This window comes from Neophocaena asiaeorientalis, unplaced genomic scaffold, assembly GCF_003031525.2.
Source record: "Neophocaena asiaeorientalis asiaeorientalis breed wild unplaced genomic scaffold, Neophocaena_asiaeorientalis_V1.1 scaffold39, whole genome shotgun sequence".
Taxonomy (NCBI): Eukaryota; Metazoa; Chordata; class Mammalia; order Artiodactyla; family Phocoenidae; genus Neophocaena; species Neophocaena asiaeorientalis.
The window spans coordinates 9,260,015-9,276,659 of NW_020175670.1; the positions used below are offsets into that span (position 1 = coordinate 9,260,015).

The window sequence follows — 16,645 nt, forward strand, 5'->3', positions numbered from 1 at the left end:
GCTGTGTTAGTTCAGATCTAAATGGAAAATCACCTCCACCGCTTAAAGCTGTGTCTGCTTGGGCAAGTTGTTCTGCCCCGCAGACTCCTCAATTAGAAAATGGGAATATTAATGCCCTCCTCACAGAGACGTGAAGGAGGATCAGATATAATGCATTCAGCCTAATCAGTACGGGCCTTGGTAAATAGATTCCCAGGCCCATCGAATGTAACTTTACGCAGAAGCAGCCTGGGAAAATTAGCGCCCTAGATGAGTCTTAAATTTGTGAAACGCTGAGGCAACCTGGAAAGTACTTAGTAGGGTAATACGAATAACCAGTGGTGGTGAGGTTCCGCCCACTTGACAACCCACCCATCAGTGCGTACCGACCAACCAACTGGCCGGCTGGCCGGAGCCAGGGTAGGGTCACGGGCATCTCCGTCCCAGGAGGGTCATGACCTCGCCGCTTTGGGCTTCAGGACGCGACCTCGCAGCTTGTCCAACCCCGCCGGGAGCCTCGGGGCCGAGGTGCGTCAGGTGGCGAGGGTGCCAGGCGCGGCCAAGTCGCGGCGGACTGAGTCAGCCACCCAACTATGCTGTGGAACCCGGGAGGCCGGCTCGGCTGCCCGGATCGCTGAGCCCTGCTGCCCCCACGCCAGGCGCCTCTCCCCGCCCCCGCTGGCCGGGAGGAAGCGGCCGAGGCGCGGCGCCGAAGCACCTGGGCAGGGCGCGGGCGGCGGGCGCGGCGCTTCCGGAGCTGCGCGCAGAGGTGCGGCGGCCGCGGCGTGCCGGCCGGAGTGACAGCGCCGCCCGCGCGGCCGCCTCCTGGAAGCAGACGGCGTGCGGGCAGCTGGCGGGGACAGGGAAGGAGGAGGCCCCGCGCCTGGGGCAGACGGGTGAGGACCTATCGAACCGGCCGGGAGAGACGCCGGCGCTTCGTCGCGCCTCCCAGGTCCGCTGCCCGCGCGCAGGGCGAGTCCCGAGGGCCGCAGTGAGCTGGTCGGCGGGGCCGCGACCGGCGCGGGAGGACCGTCTCAGGCTGAGCCGGGGCTTTCCGGCACCTTTCCGGGTAAATTTCCAGAGCGCCAAGTGTTCGGCTCCGGTTTCTGCCCCTTGGATTTCGCTCCCGCATGTGGGCGTCTAAAAGGAAACCAGAAGTGGGTAAGTGACACAAAAACTCCGCTTACTAATGGGAGTTGACTCGGGAGGGTGACAATCCGGTTAGACAACTAGACCCCTTCCGCGAAAAGGAGCTGCCCTTTCTTGAGTTTCAGGTACCAGGTTATTTTCTCGGTAGAGATAATGAGTTTGCTCGGATCTCCGTGCTCCCCCGCACCCTGCTTGTTCTACATTTTGAGACGGCAGGCCTGTTAATTAACTTTAATTACAATAATTTGTCCTCCACTTGCCTGAACTCAACCTTATACTCGAGAGCTGTAGACAGTGAGTTTACCAGATTGATCTCGTTTACTTTTGGAGACAGAGTCTCCTGGGAGAATGGTTGCCCATCTCATTAAGTAAAGTAAATTCATGCTCGCTTGTTTTCTTAAACGTTTCCCTCACCTCCTTGCGGCGATCTGGAGCAATTTTGATTTGGGGGAATGCTTCGTGAAATTATATTGTGAACTATAATCTTTGATAATTACAGGCAAGTTAGAAGCTAGTTTGTGTGGAATAGTGACATTTTAGGCTGTCGCAAGTTTGTATGGTGACAGCAACTTTTTTTTTTTTTTTTGCAAGCTTGTCCTTGAAGTAGGCTGCTCAGTGGAATATACCCTTTCGGTTAAAAAAAAAAAAGCGTACTGAAAAGTAAGCTATTTTTAAAAGTACATTTAATCGGATGTCACTGTGATTACCAATAATAATATTGTACTTATAAGCTCAGTATTGATTTCCCCCCGCACTTAAGCACGCTACACCCAGATGAGTTTATGGAACATTGCCCATAAATAATTGGAAGATGAAGTTATGGCTGTTTTAAAAAGGAAGCTAAATTTTTTAAGGGGGGAAAAAAAAAGAAAAATATTTTTGAACTCTTAGTTGTGACTTTTATGCCCATACAAGAGAAATATTGAGGGGAAAATCCTAATGACATTCCACTGTTCAACTATGTTTAAAAAAGAAAAAAAAAAGTAAAATGGGTCATGGAACTAGGCTAGAGCCTAAAGTGGAAATATCTCCCTGATTCCTTTTCAGATATTTAACACATACGCACTTAAGGTGAGTCTTAACACCAAGAGTGTTTTATATAGACTTGATTTGTCAGTACTAAAAGATTTATTTAAATTAAAATGTACCTAGAGGGGAAGTCAAATGACTTGTTAAAACTTATTTATCTGGTCATGTGTGTGTTTGTAGTTTTTCCTTCCTCTGTAAGCCTGTCAGATTTTATATGGATTGTCCCTGAAAGGAGAAACGGATGGTACATTTAAACACACACACACACACATACACACACACACATATATATGAATTTTTCCTATGTCTCTTGTGTATTAAATTTTTTTTGAATGAAAGATTCTTTGAATTCTATAGTGCTTCACAGTTTTCACAAGATTCGCACACATGATTTCATATAATCCCATAACAGCCCTTTTTTTCCCCCACCTACTCCTGTATTACCCCTTCCCCTGTTCCTCTCCCCACTGGTAACCACTAGTTTGTTCTCTATATTATCTGTGAATCTGCTTCTAAAAACAAATTCTTAATCATCTAGCATCACTACAACTTTCTAGCAGTGTTTGGCTCATAGATATTCAGTGAGTACTTTTCAATTCAACTACTTACTGTGATCAAGTATAGGAGTAAGATTATAATGAATTGCAGTTTTCTTGGAAACTTTTACATTAGCACCATAAGACTATGAAGTTTTAAAAACTCGCTTAGGACTCTGGGTTGTAAATGTCATGATATTTGAGAAGTTATTTCTTTTTGCTTTGTTTCTTTCTATCCCACCTCCTTGCAACTTTGAGAAAGTTTGGTGAAAGATGCTATAAAAATGCTACTTATAAATGACAACCATTGCTTTTAACAAGTGGTTCTTTTAATGTTTTCTTTTAACAAGTGTTTTGGTTTTTTTCCCCTTGTTTGTTGACTCATTCATTGAACCCAATTTTTGGACTTTCTAAACTGAGGGATTTTGGGAATTTTCTGTAAAATATTAGTTAGGTAAAGAACATCTTATTAATGTTGGAAATAGTTCTTATCTTTGACCAAATGTGATTGATGAGAGACTAGAGGCTATGAGATGTCTTCTCAATCTTTTCTGTGAAGTCCTGGACCACTGTAGTTTATCATTTTAGGTTTTTTAAAGTATTGGCCAGATTAAATACATATTATAGCTAAACCTTTTGCTCACTATTTCCTTAATTGAAATAGTGGTCAATGGTATTCTCTTTGCATGATCCTTTCTAATTAGAAATGTGACCTGTGAAATTTTTACAGTTTTGACTCAGAACAAACTTACTTCCTTACCCATGTTATAGAGGGAACAAAGGAGTTCGGACATGGATTGGAGTAATCATTTTGAGCAGCTTCAGGGGTAAAAACTACTAGTGAAGAGGTGGGGAGAATTATTTTTCTGTGTTATACTGTTTGTGTACCTGGTGGATGAGTAGGTGAGGGAATACTCAGGAAGGAACAAAGAAGATAAAAGTAGGATGCGAAAAAAGTAGGGTGCAGAAAAAAGGACTTTTGGTTACATTACATAGCTTTAGGAAGAGGAGAGAATGGTTTAATCAGTTTGGAATTGGAAAGATGATGAGGGAAAGGTAGAAGAGAAGTGTGGTCTCCATGCTGATTATCAGGTGATGGGCTCCTGGGGGTGGTCGTGGTGAAAGTAGTGGCCAAGACACTTGCACAATATATTGATGAAGTTCACAATATTTAAGCCCATTCATGGCCACTTCCAGCTTCCTTTTCTGTCATCACCTTTCATTACCTGTTGAACCCTAGGTCCTTCCCAGCTATTCTCGTCTCCTTGATTGCCTGAAGACAGCTCCCTCACAGCCCCCTTTGTGTCATTCCTTCTACTTGAGATACTGCTGTCTTCACCTGCTACATTTCTTCCCATACATCTTGAAATTCCCCTCCATAGCTCCTTCACTGATCACTCCATCCTCAGAGTTCTGAATTGCTGCATATTTCACTTATATTCATGGAGTTGATTTGAGATTTTTGGAGTTCCTTGGCATTCTTGAAAGATGGTGGTGCTACTTCTGTATGTAATTAAACATAAAACAATACTTAAAATATAAACCATGTGTAAGTCAAGGTCACAAAACTTGAGTTTGCTCATCATTATTCTTTAAGTGCTTTTATTCAGTACATTCGAGTCTTTCAATTTTGGTGTTCCTCCTTTACTGGCACTTACTGACTAGTAAAGAACTGATCATATGCATGCCATTTTCCCTTGCTTACAGCCATGTCTAATCTATCCCTTTAGATTTTAAACTCTTGGAGAGAATACATTGCATTTTCACTTTCTTTATAGGACTTAGCACTGTTCTTAAATGAGATAATAGGTATTATCTTGAACTGCAAATATTTCCCCCTGTTATCTTTGAGAGAGTAGTTAGCGTTCCTTAAATATTTATTGAATGAATAAATGTAAATAAATGAGTCAATAAGGTGAGAGGCATTTGCTGAGATACCCTCTACCTAAGAAAAAGAGACTTTGATAATTACAGAACCAATAGGAATAAGCCCTCAAATTTAGTTGGAAAAGAGGTCAGGGTACTATTTATAAATGCTAAGAGAGGAAACCATGCACAGTAGGCTATTTTGAAACATCTGGTTGTTAGTCAAAAAAATGTGACTCAAATTCAGAGAAATAGTGGAGTGTACATTTGTACTAAAATTATAAAACTGATATATATATAAGTGCATATATCATAAGTATACGTTTTATAATCTTTTTATTGAAGTATAATATGCTAGCTTTTATCTCAGCCAATTAAATGTTAAAGCTGTGCTCAGTGTAGCATGAAATAGAACAGAATCCTGAAGAATATGTATGTACCGTGCTCATATCAAGAATTCTAAAGGGTCAGATTTTCCTTTCAGCTGTCAGGAAACAGATGTGGCTAAACTGTAGAGGGTGTAGGAGGGGGCTGGCACCAGGCAGAGGCAGCTGCCCAGGTTTTAGGGGCACTCAGGTAGGAGTCCTCTACAGTGGTGCCGGTTTTGGCTTATTATGACTTTTCATTATCCCCACTCCTGCTCTTGTAGGAACTCAGGAAGATTCTTGACCAAGAATTAATGGGCCCACATTAAAGGTCTCTGAATTAGAATTGAAAGTAAGTCTCAAGCATTAGGCAATTAAAATCTGGAAGGACAGTTTGAAAGAGAAAAGACTTACTGAAGCTGAGAAGATTTTCAAGCCACATAACTAGTAGGATGTTACTGAAAACACCTAAACCCAGGTACTACTTTATGCTAGTAATAACTTCTCAGAATAAGGAAAGGAATGATCACTACTGGCCTTCACTGGATGTGGAAATGGATATTAAGTTCTAGATTTTGAAAGAGTTGTCTTTCAGATTGCCCAGAAAAAAGTAATCTGAAAGTGACTTAGTCTTTTCTCCCTGATCCAAACTGCAGAATGCATCTGCCTGGAGCCTAGCTATTTTCAGCTCAAACCTCAGTTATTCTTCATCTAGCAGCCAATAATTACATGCTTATTGCTTGCCAGGCACTAAGACCTTTATGCATATTTACTCATTTCATCCTCAGAACAGTCCTGTGGGGTAGGCATTATTGCTTACAGATCACTGCTTCCAGATGACAGCAGTGACAACAGTGCGACACTAAAAATAAAGGAACTTTCCGAAGTTTATGCAGGCGTCACATGGCAGAGCTGGGATCACTGGTCATCACTGTGCTTGTCCCAAGTCAAAAGTCTTCAGGTAAAATCATCATTCTCGCTACTATAACCACATCTATATTTTACTAAATTAATAAAACTATGCTTACTTCTGTGTGAAGTGCTTTGTAGGTTTATTAGGAGAATAATTTACAGTGCTAATTGAAAGGAATGCAGTTTTATTAGGCCGGCAGAAGAATGCCAGTCACACCATGTATGACCAAGTGCCATATTGTATACAGCGGATGAATTAATAATCAGCCAACATTTTTTGCACACTTACAATTCATGTCAGCTACTGTTCTATATACGTTATACATTTTACTTTAATTCTAACAGAAATCCTATCAGACCTGTCGTCTTCATTTTACAGACAAGGAAACTGAGCTTCAGGGAAGTTAAATAACTCCAGGGACACAGTAAACAACTGGGAAAGACAGGGTTGGAATTGCAGGCAGCCTGACTCTCACTCTTTGTGCTTTGTGTACTATGGCCTGAATATTGCAAAGAATTAACTGTAAGTGACTTGTAGGCTTCCGTATTTACCCACTTACATGGACACATATACTCACAGCTGCAAAGGTATATACAACTTGAGTTTGCAAGGCGTGGTATATTTCAGCAGCATTTCCCTAGTGACTCTAAGTCCTTATGCATAACTAGACAGTCCAATGAGAGGGAAAATATGACCTCCTTGATACCCCTCTACTGTTAACTCAATTGCATAGCTTTTAGGAGGCATCACTGTTAACAGCACAGATTGTGGAGTCCGACTCTTAGAATTCTGGAATCTATCTGCTGTTTATCTTCTGTGTGGCTTTGGGCATGGGTCTTTCAAGGCAGCTGTGAGGATTGAATGAGATCCTATACAGATGGTTTGTAAACACTCCACAGATACTGGCTATTACTATTAACAATGTAAGTCTGAGGGAGAATGAAAGCGATGGATGTGTTTTGGTGAATGGGAAAGAGAATGCTTAAGGTAGAGAACATGGGGCAGTGAAGGTCAGAGCCTGTGGGTGACCACAGTTCAGAGAGAAGGCCAGGTTGAGGGAACTGGGTTTCCTGTAAGGGGTTAAATGGGGGTAGTGTTGCCACAGGCTAAGGTAGGTGACTGATGGTAGGGGAGAGGCATACTAAATGACCAAGTTTACAGCTTCTGAGGTGAAAGTACTCAGACTAGAACAATAGGATTCTTGACCTCTGACCTTTTGTAATCTGCTCTGTACTGTAGGATGGAGTAATACAACAACAAGCCTGCTTTCTCAAAACCACTTCCTCTTCTGCATGGTTGTAGGGAGCAAGGTGGAACGATTTGTCTTTATGCATATGTGGAGTTAATATCTTGGTGTTAAACAGTGAGTTTGCTTGATATGCAAATACAGCAATCCCTATTTCTCCTGACTATATTCTGTACAGAAACAAAGGTGGAATTCTGTAAGACCTGTAGCCAGAACTAACTAGTTCAGTGTATTATTTATATGCAGCGCCCTACGTTTTTAAGAGATTAGCTATTTCTCCACGTTAGTAACTTGAAGTCAGGGACACTTCTTTTAACCATCTCTAGTGTTAGGTATCCTTTAGGGATAGCTGATTAGCTGTAAAGATTTGGACAAGTAAAAATTGTACCTGAGGTTTCTACCTTGGGTATCATTGTAGGATGTCCTAAGTCATCTTTCTTATCTACTGGTGCCACTCAGTCATTATGACCAGCAAAAGAAATTTCTTACACATTTCTTGATTTCTCCCTAGGAGATAGTTCCACTCAATTGGGGATCACCGTTCTGGAATACAATAAACTTCCCTTGTTTTTAGAATGTGTAAGACTTGTATTGATGACACTGAAAAGTTTTGCTACTCATGTGGCAGCCTAATTTCTTTTATTTGGTACACATCTTCTAAGGTTCCTTTCAGTCCTGGGATTCTATGATTGTTAAGCCATTATTTTGACATATTTGCAGGCTTCTAAATACTGTAAGGTTATGTTTATGATTTTAAAATGGTGTGCCATTTAAAAAAATGGATTAAACTTATGAGTGAATTCAGTTGTACTATGCTACTTTTTACCTCCCATAAGATATTAAAATTAGGCAAAGGTGATTCCAAAAGTCTTCAGCACTGAATACTTAATGACTTTATGGTTTACTGGAGTGACCCAAGGTTTTCAGTTATTTTCTTTCCTAGTTCAACTAGGGAATATGACAAAGTTATACTGGTAATGGGTGGGGGGATGGGTGGTAGGGAGTGGTTTACTGTGGTGGTTTTTCATACTTGAGGCATTTGGAGGGGGAGGGCTATCCCAACCCATAAATTTGTTTTTTATTGAAGTATAATGGATTTACAATATTAGTTTCAGCTGTACAATATAGTGATTCAATATTTTATACTCCATTTAAAGTTATTACAATCTACTGGCTATGCTGTTCAATATATCCTTGTTGCTTATTTTATACATATATATTTGTTTGTATTTCTTAATCTCTAACCCCTATCTTGCCCCTCCTCACTTCTCTCTCCTCACCTCTAGTTTGTTCTCTGTATCTGTGAATCTGTTTCTGTTTTGTTACATTCATTTTTTAGATTCCAAATATAAGTGATAACAGAGTATTTGTCTTTCTCTGTCTTATTTCACTAAGCATAATATCTCTAGGTCCATCCACATTGTGGCAAATAACAGAATTTCATTCTTTTTTATGGTCAAACAACATTCCGTTGTATTCTGTGTGTATATGTATCACATCTTCTTTGTTCATCATCTGTTGATGGACACTTAGGTTGCTTCCTTATCTTGGCTATTATAAATAATCCTGCTGTGAACATTGGGGTGCATGTATCTTTTCAAATTAGTGTTTTAGTTTTTTTCTGATATATACCCAGGAGTGGAATTGCTGGATCATATGCTAGTTCTAGTTTTAGTTTTTTGAGAAACCTCCATTCTATTTTCCACAGTGACTGCACCAATTTACATTCCCACCAAAAGTGTATGAGAGTTCCCTTTTCTCCACATCCTTGCCAACATTTATTATATTTGGGTTCTTTTTGATGATAGTCATTCTGATAGGTGCGAAGTGATATCTCATTGTGGTTTTGATTTTCATTTCTCTGATGATTAGCAATGTTGAGCATCTTTTCATGTTCCTGTTGGCCATCTGCATGTCTTCTTTGGTAAAATGTCTATTCAGGTCTTCTTCCCACTTTTTAACTGAGTTGTTTGTCTTTTTAATATTGTTTGATACTGAATATGTGAGCTGTGACCTTATTGGTCATATCATTTGCAAATATTTTCTCCCATTCAGTAGGTTGTGTTTTTGTTTTGTGGATGGTTTCCTTTGATGTGCAAAAGCTTTAGTTGGATGTAGTCCCTTTTGTTTGTTTTTGCTTTTGCTTCATTTGCCTTGAAACAGATCCAAAAAAAATATTGCTACGATTTATGTCAAAGAGTATTCTGCCTGTGTTCTTTTCAAGAGTTACATGGTTTCTGGTCTTACATTTAGTTCTTTAATCTATTTTGAGTTTATTTTTGTATATGGTGTGAAAAAATGTTGTAATTTCATTGATTTACATGAGACTGTCCAGTTTTCCCGGCACCACTTATTGAAGAAGAGACTGTCTTTCCTCCATTGTAAATTTTTGCCTCCTTTGTCATAGATTAATTGGCCATAAGTGTGTTGGTTTATTTCTGGGCTCTCTATTCTATTCCATTGGCCTGTGTCCATTTTTGTGTCAGTCTCATGCTGTTTTGGTTACTGTAACTTTATAGTATAGTCTGAAGTCAAAAAGTGTGATACCTCCAGCTTTGTTCATTTTTCTGAAGATTGCTTTGGGAATTTGAGTTTGCTTTTGTGGTTCCATGTGAACTTTAGGATTATTTGTTCTAGTCCTGTGAAAGATGACATGGGTATTTTGATAGGGGTTGCATTAAATCTGTATATTGCTTTGGGTAGTATGGCCACTTTAACAATATTAATTCTTCCAATCCATGTGCACAGGATTTTTTGATATCATCTTCGTTTTCCTGCATCAGTGTTTTATAGTTCTCAGAGTATAGGTCTTTCACCTTCTTGGTTAAGTTTATTCTTAGGTATTTTTGATGAATTTTTAAAAGTCCCATAGGTGGTTTGGAATGCTTCCAGTTGTCCTACTGCCAACCTTCTCCTCTCCCCAATTTTTGATTTGAAGATCTCTTATAGTGGTTAGATGGATTGGAGAAATCTGTATTTGAGTCCTGTTTCTGCTCCTTAGAAGCCTGGTGACCTAAATAGACAAAACTTTAAAACTTTGTGTACTTTCCACTTGTTATCTTAAATCATCTCAAAGGTGGGAAAGGGTCATTCAGAAAACATTTATTGAGTACCTTTTATGTGCCTGACAGTGTTCAAACTTAAGGCCTAGAGCAGTGAACAGTAGACAAATCCCTACCCTCTTGTAAAAGACCACAGATGTCAGGTAGTGACAAATGCCATGAAGACAGAGAAAGCAAGGGTAAGGAATACTGAGGCACAAGGCATGCTTGTATGCATAGGGGCATTAGGGAGGGCCTCTCTGAAGAGGACACATTTCAGCAGAGACCTACTCAAGTGATGGAGTGAGCCATGAACCATGGGTATATGTTGGGAAAGTAGATTTGAAAGAGATGGAAGGGTGAGAGGTAGGGTCATGAGGTGGGAATAGGACTGAACCCAGCTTAGTGGTGATTGAGTGATGGGGGTCAGGGGGCAGTCAGGGGAAGCCAGGGAAGATGAAGTTGGGAAGTTGCAGAGAGTGACTTTCGTTATAAAGTGAATCATTCTGGCTGCTGTACTGAGAACATGCTGCTTGTGGGGGCAGGGGGCCAGGACAGAATCTGGGATATCAGTCAGGAGGCTGTTGCAGTGGTCTAAGATAGGCAGGATAGTGGCTTGGGCTAGGATGTGAGTAGGAGAGGTGGTGAGAAGCAGTTGTACCTTTAAGGTAGAGCTCAAGAAGATAATAAGATTATGGTTATTAAGTGATACTGAAAGCCAGGCATATAGCAGGTGCTCCTAAACGTTACTTCCCTTTTACTTATACTTTCTCTTGGAAATGGGTCAGGATAGCAAGGCAAATGTACATTCACATCTGCATTGCTAACTGTATGTTCTCTAAACATGTACAGCATATACATCATATACTATGTATAAACAAATAATTTGACTGGAATTTATTGGGCAGCCTATATGGGCTGGTCATCATCTTGGCAGATTTATTAGTTTATTATGGGATAATAAAAATAATTGTAATGACAAATGCTTGTTTAACATTTGTTGTGTGCCATTGGTGTTCTTGATGCTTTACAAAAGCTTTATGAAATAGGAACTATTATCTCTCCTACTTTCCTGATGAGGAAACTGAGGCACAGAGAGGTTAAATACTGGGATTTGACCAAGATTGTCCAGCTCCCAAATCCTGGCTTTTGCACTGCACTACCCCACTTCTATAGGTTACTATGGAATGAATAGAATGTGATTAAATGCTAAGAAGTAAATGTGGTAGGAACACAGAGAAGAGAGTATTTCTTGTTCACTAGAGACCTTGTGAAGGAAATAGCATTTGAGTTAGACTTCAAAGAATGGGAAAGGTTTCAACTGTGGGAAGATAATGGCTTAGTGATGAAAATAATTATAATGAGGGAAGTGAATATGTACAAAACACTCACCGGGGACTAAGCACAGTTTTAACACTTAAGGTGGATTATCTCATTTAATCTTCACCAGCACTGAGGTACCTTTGAGCATTTCCATTTTATGGGTAAGGAAACAGACACATACACACGTGCCTATGAAAGTGGAGGAGGGTGGGAATTGAGTATGACTCAGACTCCTGGACTGTTTGGAAGGGCATCCATCCTAAGGCGGGAGAGTGATGGGCTTAGGCTCAGGTATGAGGAATTGAAAACCGAACCAAATTTTTGTTGTGCATCCCAGTCATCTTTGGAATGTGTTATAAATATAGATTCTTGGGCATGTTATCATCAGTTGTTGCTGTACAGCAGATCCACTGGCCGGTACCTGGAGAGCCACAAACTTAAGAGCATGGCATGTGTGCCCGGTGCCCAAGTGGAGGTCAAAACGTGGAGGGCTTTGATTTCATGTTAAGGAGTTTGCACCTGGTAGACTTTTATGGTTAGGCGTGCCCATCTATTTGCATCTGGTGAAGTGCCTGGGGGTTTGAAGCCTCTGAAGTGGATCTGTGAACACCCTTGGGTGGTCAGACTGTTAAAGAGTCAGATGACTGGAGGATGCAGCCGACACAAAAGTGCAGAGAGGATTTTAAGGCCTGTGGCAGGGAGCTTCTCTGGGTCACGAAAAGGAATCCGGTTCATTAGCCCTATTCAGCATGTCCACTGATAGCAGAGAGAGGTGGTTTTGCTTAGAACATTTGGTATATCCATCCCTGAGTCAGCCACTCAGGAAGTTTATGTGTAAGAGACAAAAAGGACTTGTGTATGAAAACACGAAGGCTCCCCACATGTGCACACACACCCCAAAAAATTCACAAAATGGGCTTCCGAACCACTGCTACCATCCTTCCCGGCTAGTCTCCCATCTCTTAAACATGTCCCGAGCACTTTGCAAATTTCTAGAAACCTAGTTAGAGATGTATATGGAGAAGGGAGTGATTCATTCTATTTCAAGGGGTTGATAGGAAGCCTTCAGAGAGGAAGTAATACCTGCCTACTCAGAATTTTAAATAGTGCCGAGGATTTTGCAAAATGTGTAGATTTGCAAGCCGTTGCAGCATACGCAAAAGGTATGGGGCCATCTAACAGTCTGCTGCCTGGGGTAAATGATAATTAACAATAATGTGCTAAAGTCAGTGATGTGGCACAGGTTAAACTTGAGCCTGAAGTTAGTACATGGGAACACCCACCTTGCAGGAAATGTATATGAGGTACGGTATCTGGAGCATCATTGCCGTTTACATCAGTAGTAGCTGCTGCTGTTTTTATTGTTAGACTGAGACCAGACTGTCATATGGCACCCCAAGGAGCTTAGACCGTCTTGTTCAGATGTGGAGTGACAGGCCAAATGTGGATTTTCAGTAGTTCAGTGGTACGTGGAGACCGGGCTGAGGGGTTTGTTGGGATGGTTGCAGTGATTCAGGCAGGAGATGTAATGAGGGTCTGAACTGTGTTGAGGAGGGTTGGAGGAATGTATCAGTTCACGTTTTTTCTTTTCACAGTTCTGGAGGCTGGGGAGTCCGAGATCAAAGTTTCAGCCGATTTGGCTATAACTATTTCCATTTTGTGATGGGCAAACAAAATTAGCTAATGCGTTTTTTTTAAACAAAATAATTTTGTGAAAAAGAATAATATATCTGAGAATTAGGCTCGTACGTGGTGTTGAGGTTTAACTTCCTACTTTTTTCCTGACATTTTGTCATTTTGAGTGTGACAGAGGGATACCTGTTTGACAAAGGCATTTCCTGCCTTTCATCTCTTGTTTGTATTTTTATTTCTCTCTTTCTGCAGTGCTGCCTGAAAAAGATATGTGTTTTCCCTTTTTTCATATACTTACTTGTCAATGTTGGCTGATGTTTTTGAACAGTTCAAGCAAGAGCTTATGGGCATGTAACACATAGAGGCTCTGAGTTATGTCTTCTGAAGAGCTACTTTGAGATGTGATTTCCAGAAATATTGCATCCGTGCTTGCTCAGATAAATATACCTTGTTTGGCTGTGTCTCATTTTATTACTTCAGTGTATGGTTGTTATGCATATTCTGTATTTTTTTCTTTTTCCTGATGCATAATATACAGAAATTTTTGCATACCATACATTTTTACAAACTGAATGCAGCCATGTAAACAGCACCTGATAAATCAACTTTTTAAAAAATTAATGTTGTTTATGAGAAAAATGAACCTATGTGTATATGCTGTATATAAAGGAAAATGTGACCTTCAAACTTTTTCCTTTTACTTTCATACTAACTTCCTGTTATCTACTGTACAGTTGCTCAGCTAGTCTTATCCTATATAACAATATTTACATACAATGCTGCTGCAATTTTGAAGTGAAAATTATTAACCTGAGAAGTATGTTCTAACTGTGCTTTTGGAGAGAGTCTTTGAAGAAGGTGTACTAAAGGGGGAGTTGTTCATATCTAGTTAGGTACTATTAAGAAAAATTATCTAAAATTTGGAAATCAAAAGAATGTACAGCATGTTCCTTCAATGCCTTGTTGGGGGTATTGTTTAACAGGCTCACCTCAGGGATATTTAATTCTAATTCTTGTGCTCCACTTTCCATTTACTATTTGTTTAGAGCTCTGGACTGAGAAGTTACCTGGTAGCTTATAGATTTTTGTCTAGTAGAAAGATATCTCCAAAGGTTATGGTTTTATTGTCCTGTAGGGCACTAACCAGTTTTTTATCTAACCTACCCATTTTATTCTAGCACTGAGGAAAAAAAAAAAAAAAAAAAAGCCTTTTCTGATGGACTGTGTAAATCTGTTCCACAAATGCTCTTGGAACTAGCCCTACCACCTTACTGGTTCCCTCATTAATTAATGAATGAATTTTTTTGGATACATGTTCATTTTATATTTGAGAATCATTTTTTTTTTACCTTTTTGAAAATTGTCATTTGATACTACCACAGCATTTCTGTCCTGTCCCTTCACACTCTACCTAGGAATTGACTTTCTAGGGCATACAAAGTAATGCACAAAGATTCCAAACTCTCAGTGATCACAAGTAATGATCCTCATTTCTATTGTTTTTCTTCAGAGAACGTTTATAATGTGAAACTAGTTTTAATACCCAAAATGCCCTAATATATTGCTTTTCTTTTTTTCTAGGCTTAAGTACATAAAGCATTCACTGTGCAGAAAATAACATTTTGAGATAAGTGATAGAGGAAAATCCAATACAGAAGTGCACCCTCTTGTGTGTGTATTGCATTGTACTGCTTCTATCATATTGCCTAGTAATGAAGCCACCATTATGTCCTCAGTCAGTGAAGTGAATGTTGATATCAAAGATTTCCTAATGAGCATTAATTTGGAGCAGTACCTCTTACGCTTCCGCGAATTTGGTTTTAATAATGTAAGGGACTGTGCAGAAATAAATGACAGCGTGCTCCTCAAAGTTGGAATATCACCTACAGGACACCGGAGAAGGATACTTAAACAGTTACAGATAATCCTGTCAAAAATGCAAGATACCTCAATATATGCAAATGTTCATAAAACAAAGAAGAATCATGAGACTTCAGAGGATCACCACGCTCCATCTTCTGCTCAGAATACCTGCCTAGAACTTTCAGATTCACACAGTGTTCAGACACCCAGCCCAACGCAGTTGGAGATTGTTACAGAAAGTCTTGATCAAAATGAAGTTAGTGTGGAAAATAGCCAGTCTTTTAAATCAGATGATAAGCTGACTCTTCCAACATACAACTTTCCCATTCCGGAAGAAGAACCACACCTGAATTCAGATTCTTTTCAAGATTCTTTATTGGGTAGTGAAATTACTGACGTAGAATCTTTGACTGCACAAAAGACTATCGACTGTACAACCGAAGAGGAACAAACAAAAAAAGTTGATTTGATCTCAGAAAATGTGAGCAAGCTTCCTAGTGCAGACCCTGAATTCCTTTCTTCACCCGACTGTTCAGTATCAGAAGCAAATTCTGGAAATGGAACTAATGGTTTATTAGAAAGCTCACCACCATCCCCATTCTTTCAATTTCAAGGAGAAATGGTTGTAAATGATTTGTATGTTCCGTCATCGCCAGTCCTAACACCTACGAGAAGTCGTAGCAAGTTGGTTTCGAGACCATCTCGATCTTTTCTGCTAAGACATCGGCCTGTACCAGAGATTCCAGGGTCAGCAAAAGGAATTTCAGGGAGGTAGGAATTTTTATGATAAGTTGTGTGTATTCAATTTGGGGGAATTTAGTTTTTTTTTAACAATTTTATTTTCAGTGTTCATTTCTAAATTTGACCCACTCAACCAACCTTTTCTTTCTTCTGAAATTTTTTGTCATACCATCTCTCTTGTACACCGCTGCCCAGAGTCGGTTTCCAACTTATAACTTCCGGGGACTCTTCAGCTTTCTACTACTTAATTGGGGGACTTCATTTCCCCTAATTCTGCCTGGACATTCTTTCCTGTACCTTCCTCCATGCCTGGTATTATATTCTTCCATGAGTGCACTTTATATTTGAATTGCTGACTCTATCTCCCCACTAGGTTATGTGTTTTTTGGCAGGGGCCATGTTCCTAATGACTGTATCTCTACTACCTGACACGATTGGCATGTATTAATCATTCACCACGCATCTAGCGAGCACTTGCTTGGTACTGGTCACAGCACTAGATGCGGAGGAGGTAGAGAGAGAAAAAGGGGCTTGAGTGTAGTGTAGAAGACATGTAAAAAGTAGTAGCAGTACAATATGAGACCACTTCAGCTGGAGACCAAGAACACTAAAGAGGGGGCCTACCGGCCTGTTGTGAGCAGTGTTCAGACACCCAGCCCAACGCAGTTGGAGACTGTTACAAAAAGTCTTGATCAAAATGAAGTTAGTGTGGAAAATAGCCTGTTACAAAAAGTCTTGATCAAAATGAAGTTAGTGTGGAAAATAGCCAGTCTTTTAAATCAGATGATAAGCTGACTCTTCCAACATACAACTTTCCCTGAGGTAACTATGGAGTCTAAGAGGAGCTGACTTATAGCAGGGAGAGCTTTCAACCATTTCTCAGAGTTACACCTAAGATGTGGTTTTCTTCAGGGTTGTGGTGGGATTTTTTTTTTTTTTTTTTTTTTTTTTTTTTTTCTAAA

At 40.1% G+C, this 16,645-nt stretch overlaps 1 protein-coding gene across 4 annotated transcripts in view; it reads left to right on the plus strand.

Moving 5' to 3' along the window:
* The first annotated feature begins 1,011 nt into the window (after positions 1–1,011).
* The window catches only part of ARAP2 (ArfGAP with RhoGAP domain, ankyrin repeat and PH domain 2), a 190,379-nt gene continuing 174,745 nt past the window's right edge, over positions 1,012–16,645 (plus strand). For 2 of the 4 annotated variants that reach the window (XM_024731747.1, XM_024731749.1), the window contains exons 1-2: positions 1,012–1,140; positions 14,661–15,713. In XM_024731747.1, coding sequence (XP_024587515.1) covers positions 14,806–15,713 — 908 coding nt within the window. In that variant the 5' untranslated portion in view covers positions 1,012–1,140; positions 14,661–14,805. Of the gene's footprint in view, positions 1,141–5,847; positions 5,886–14,660; positions 15,714–16,645 lie in introns of those variants that run through there. The other 2 variants (XM_024731748.1, XM_024731750.1) reach the window with 2 other exon arrangements.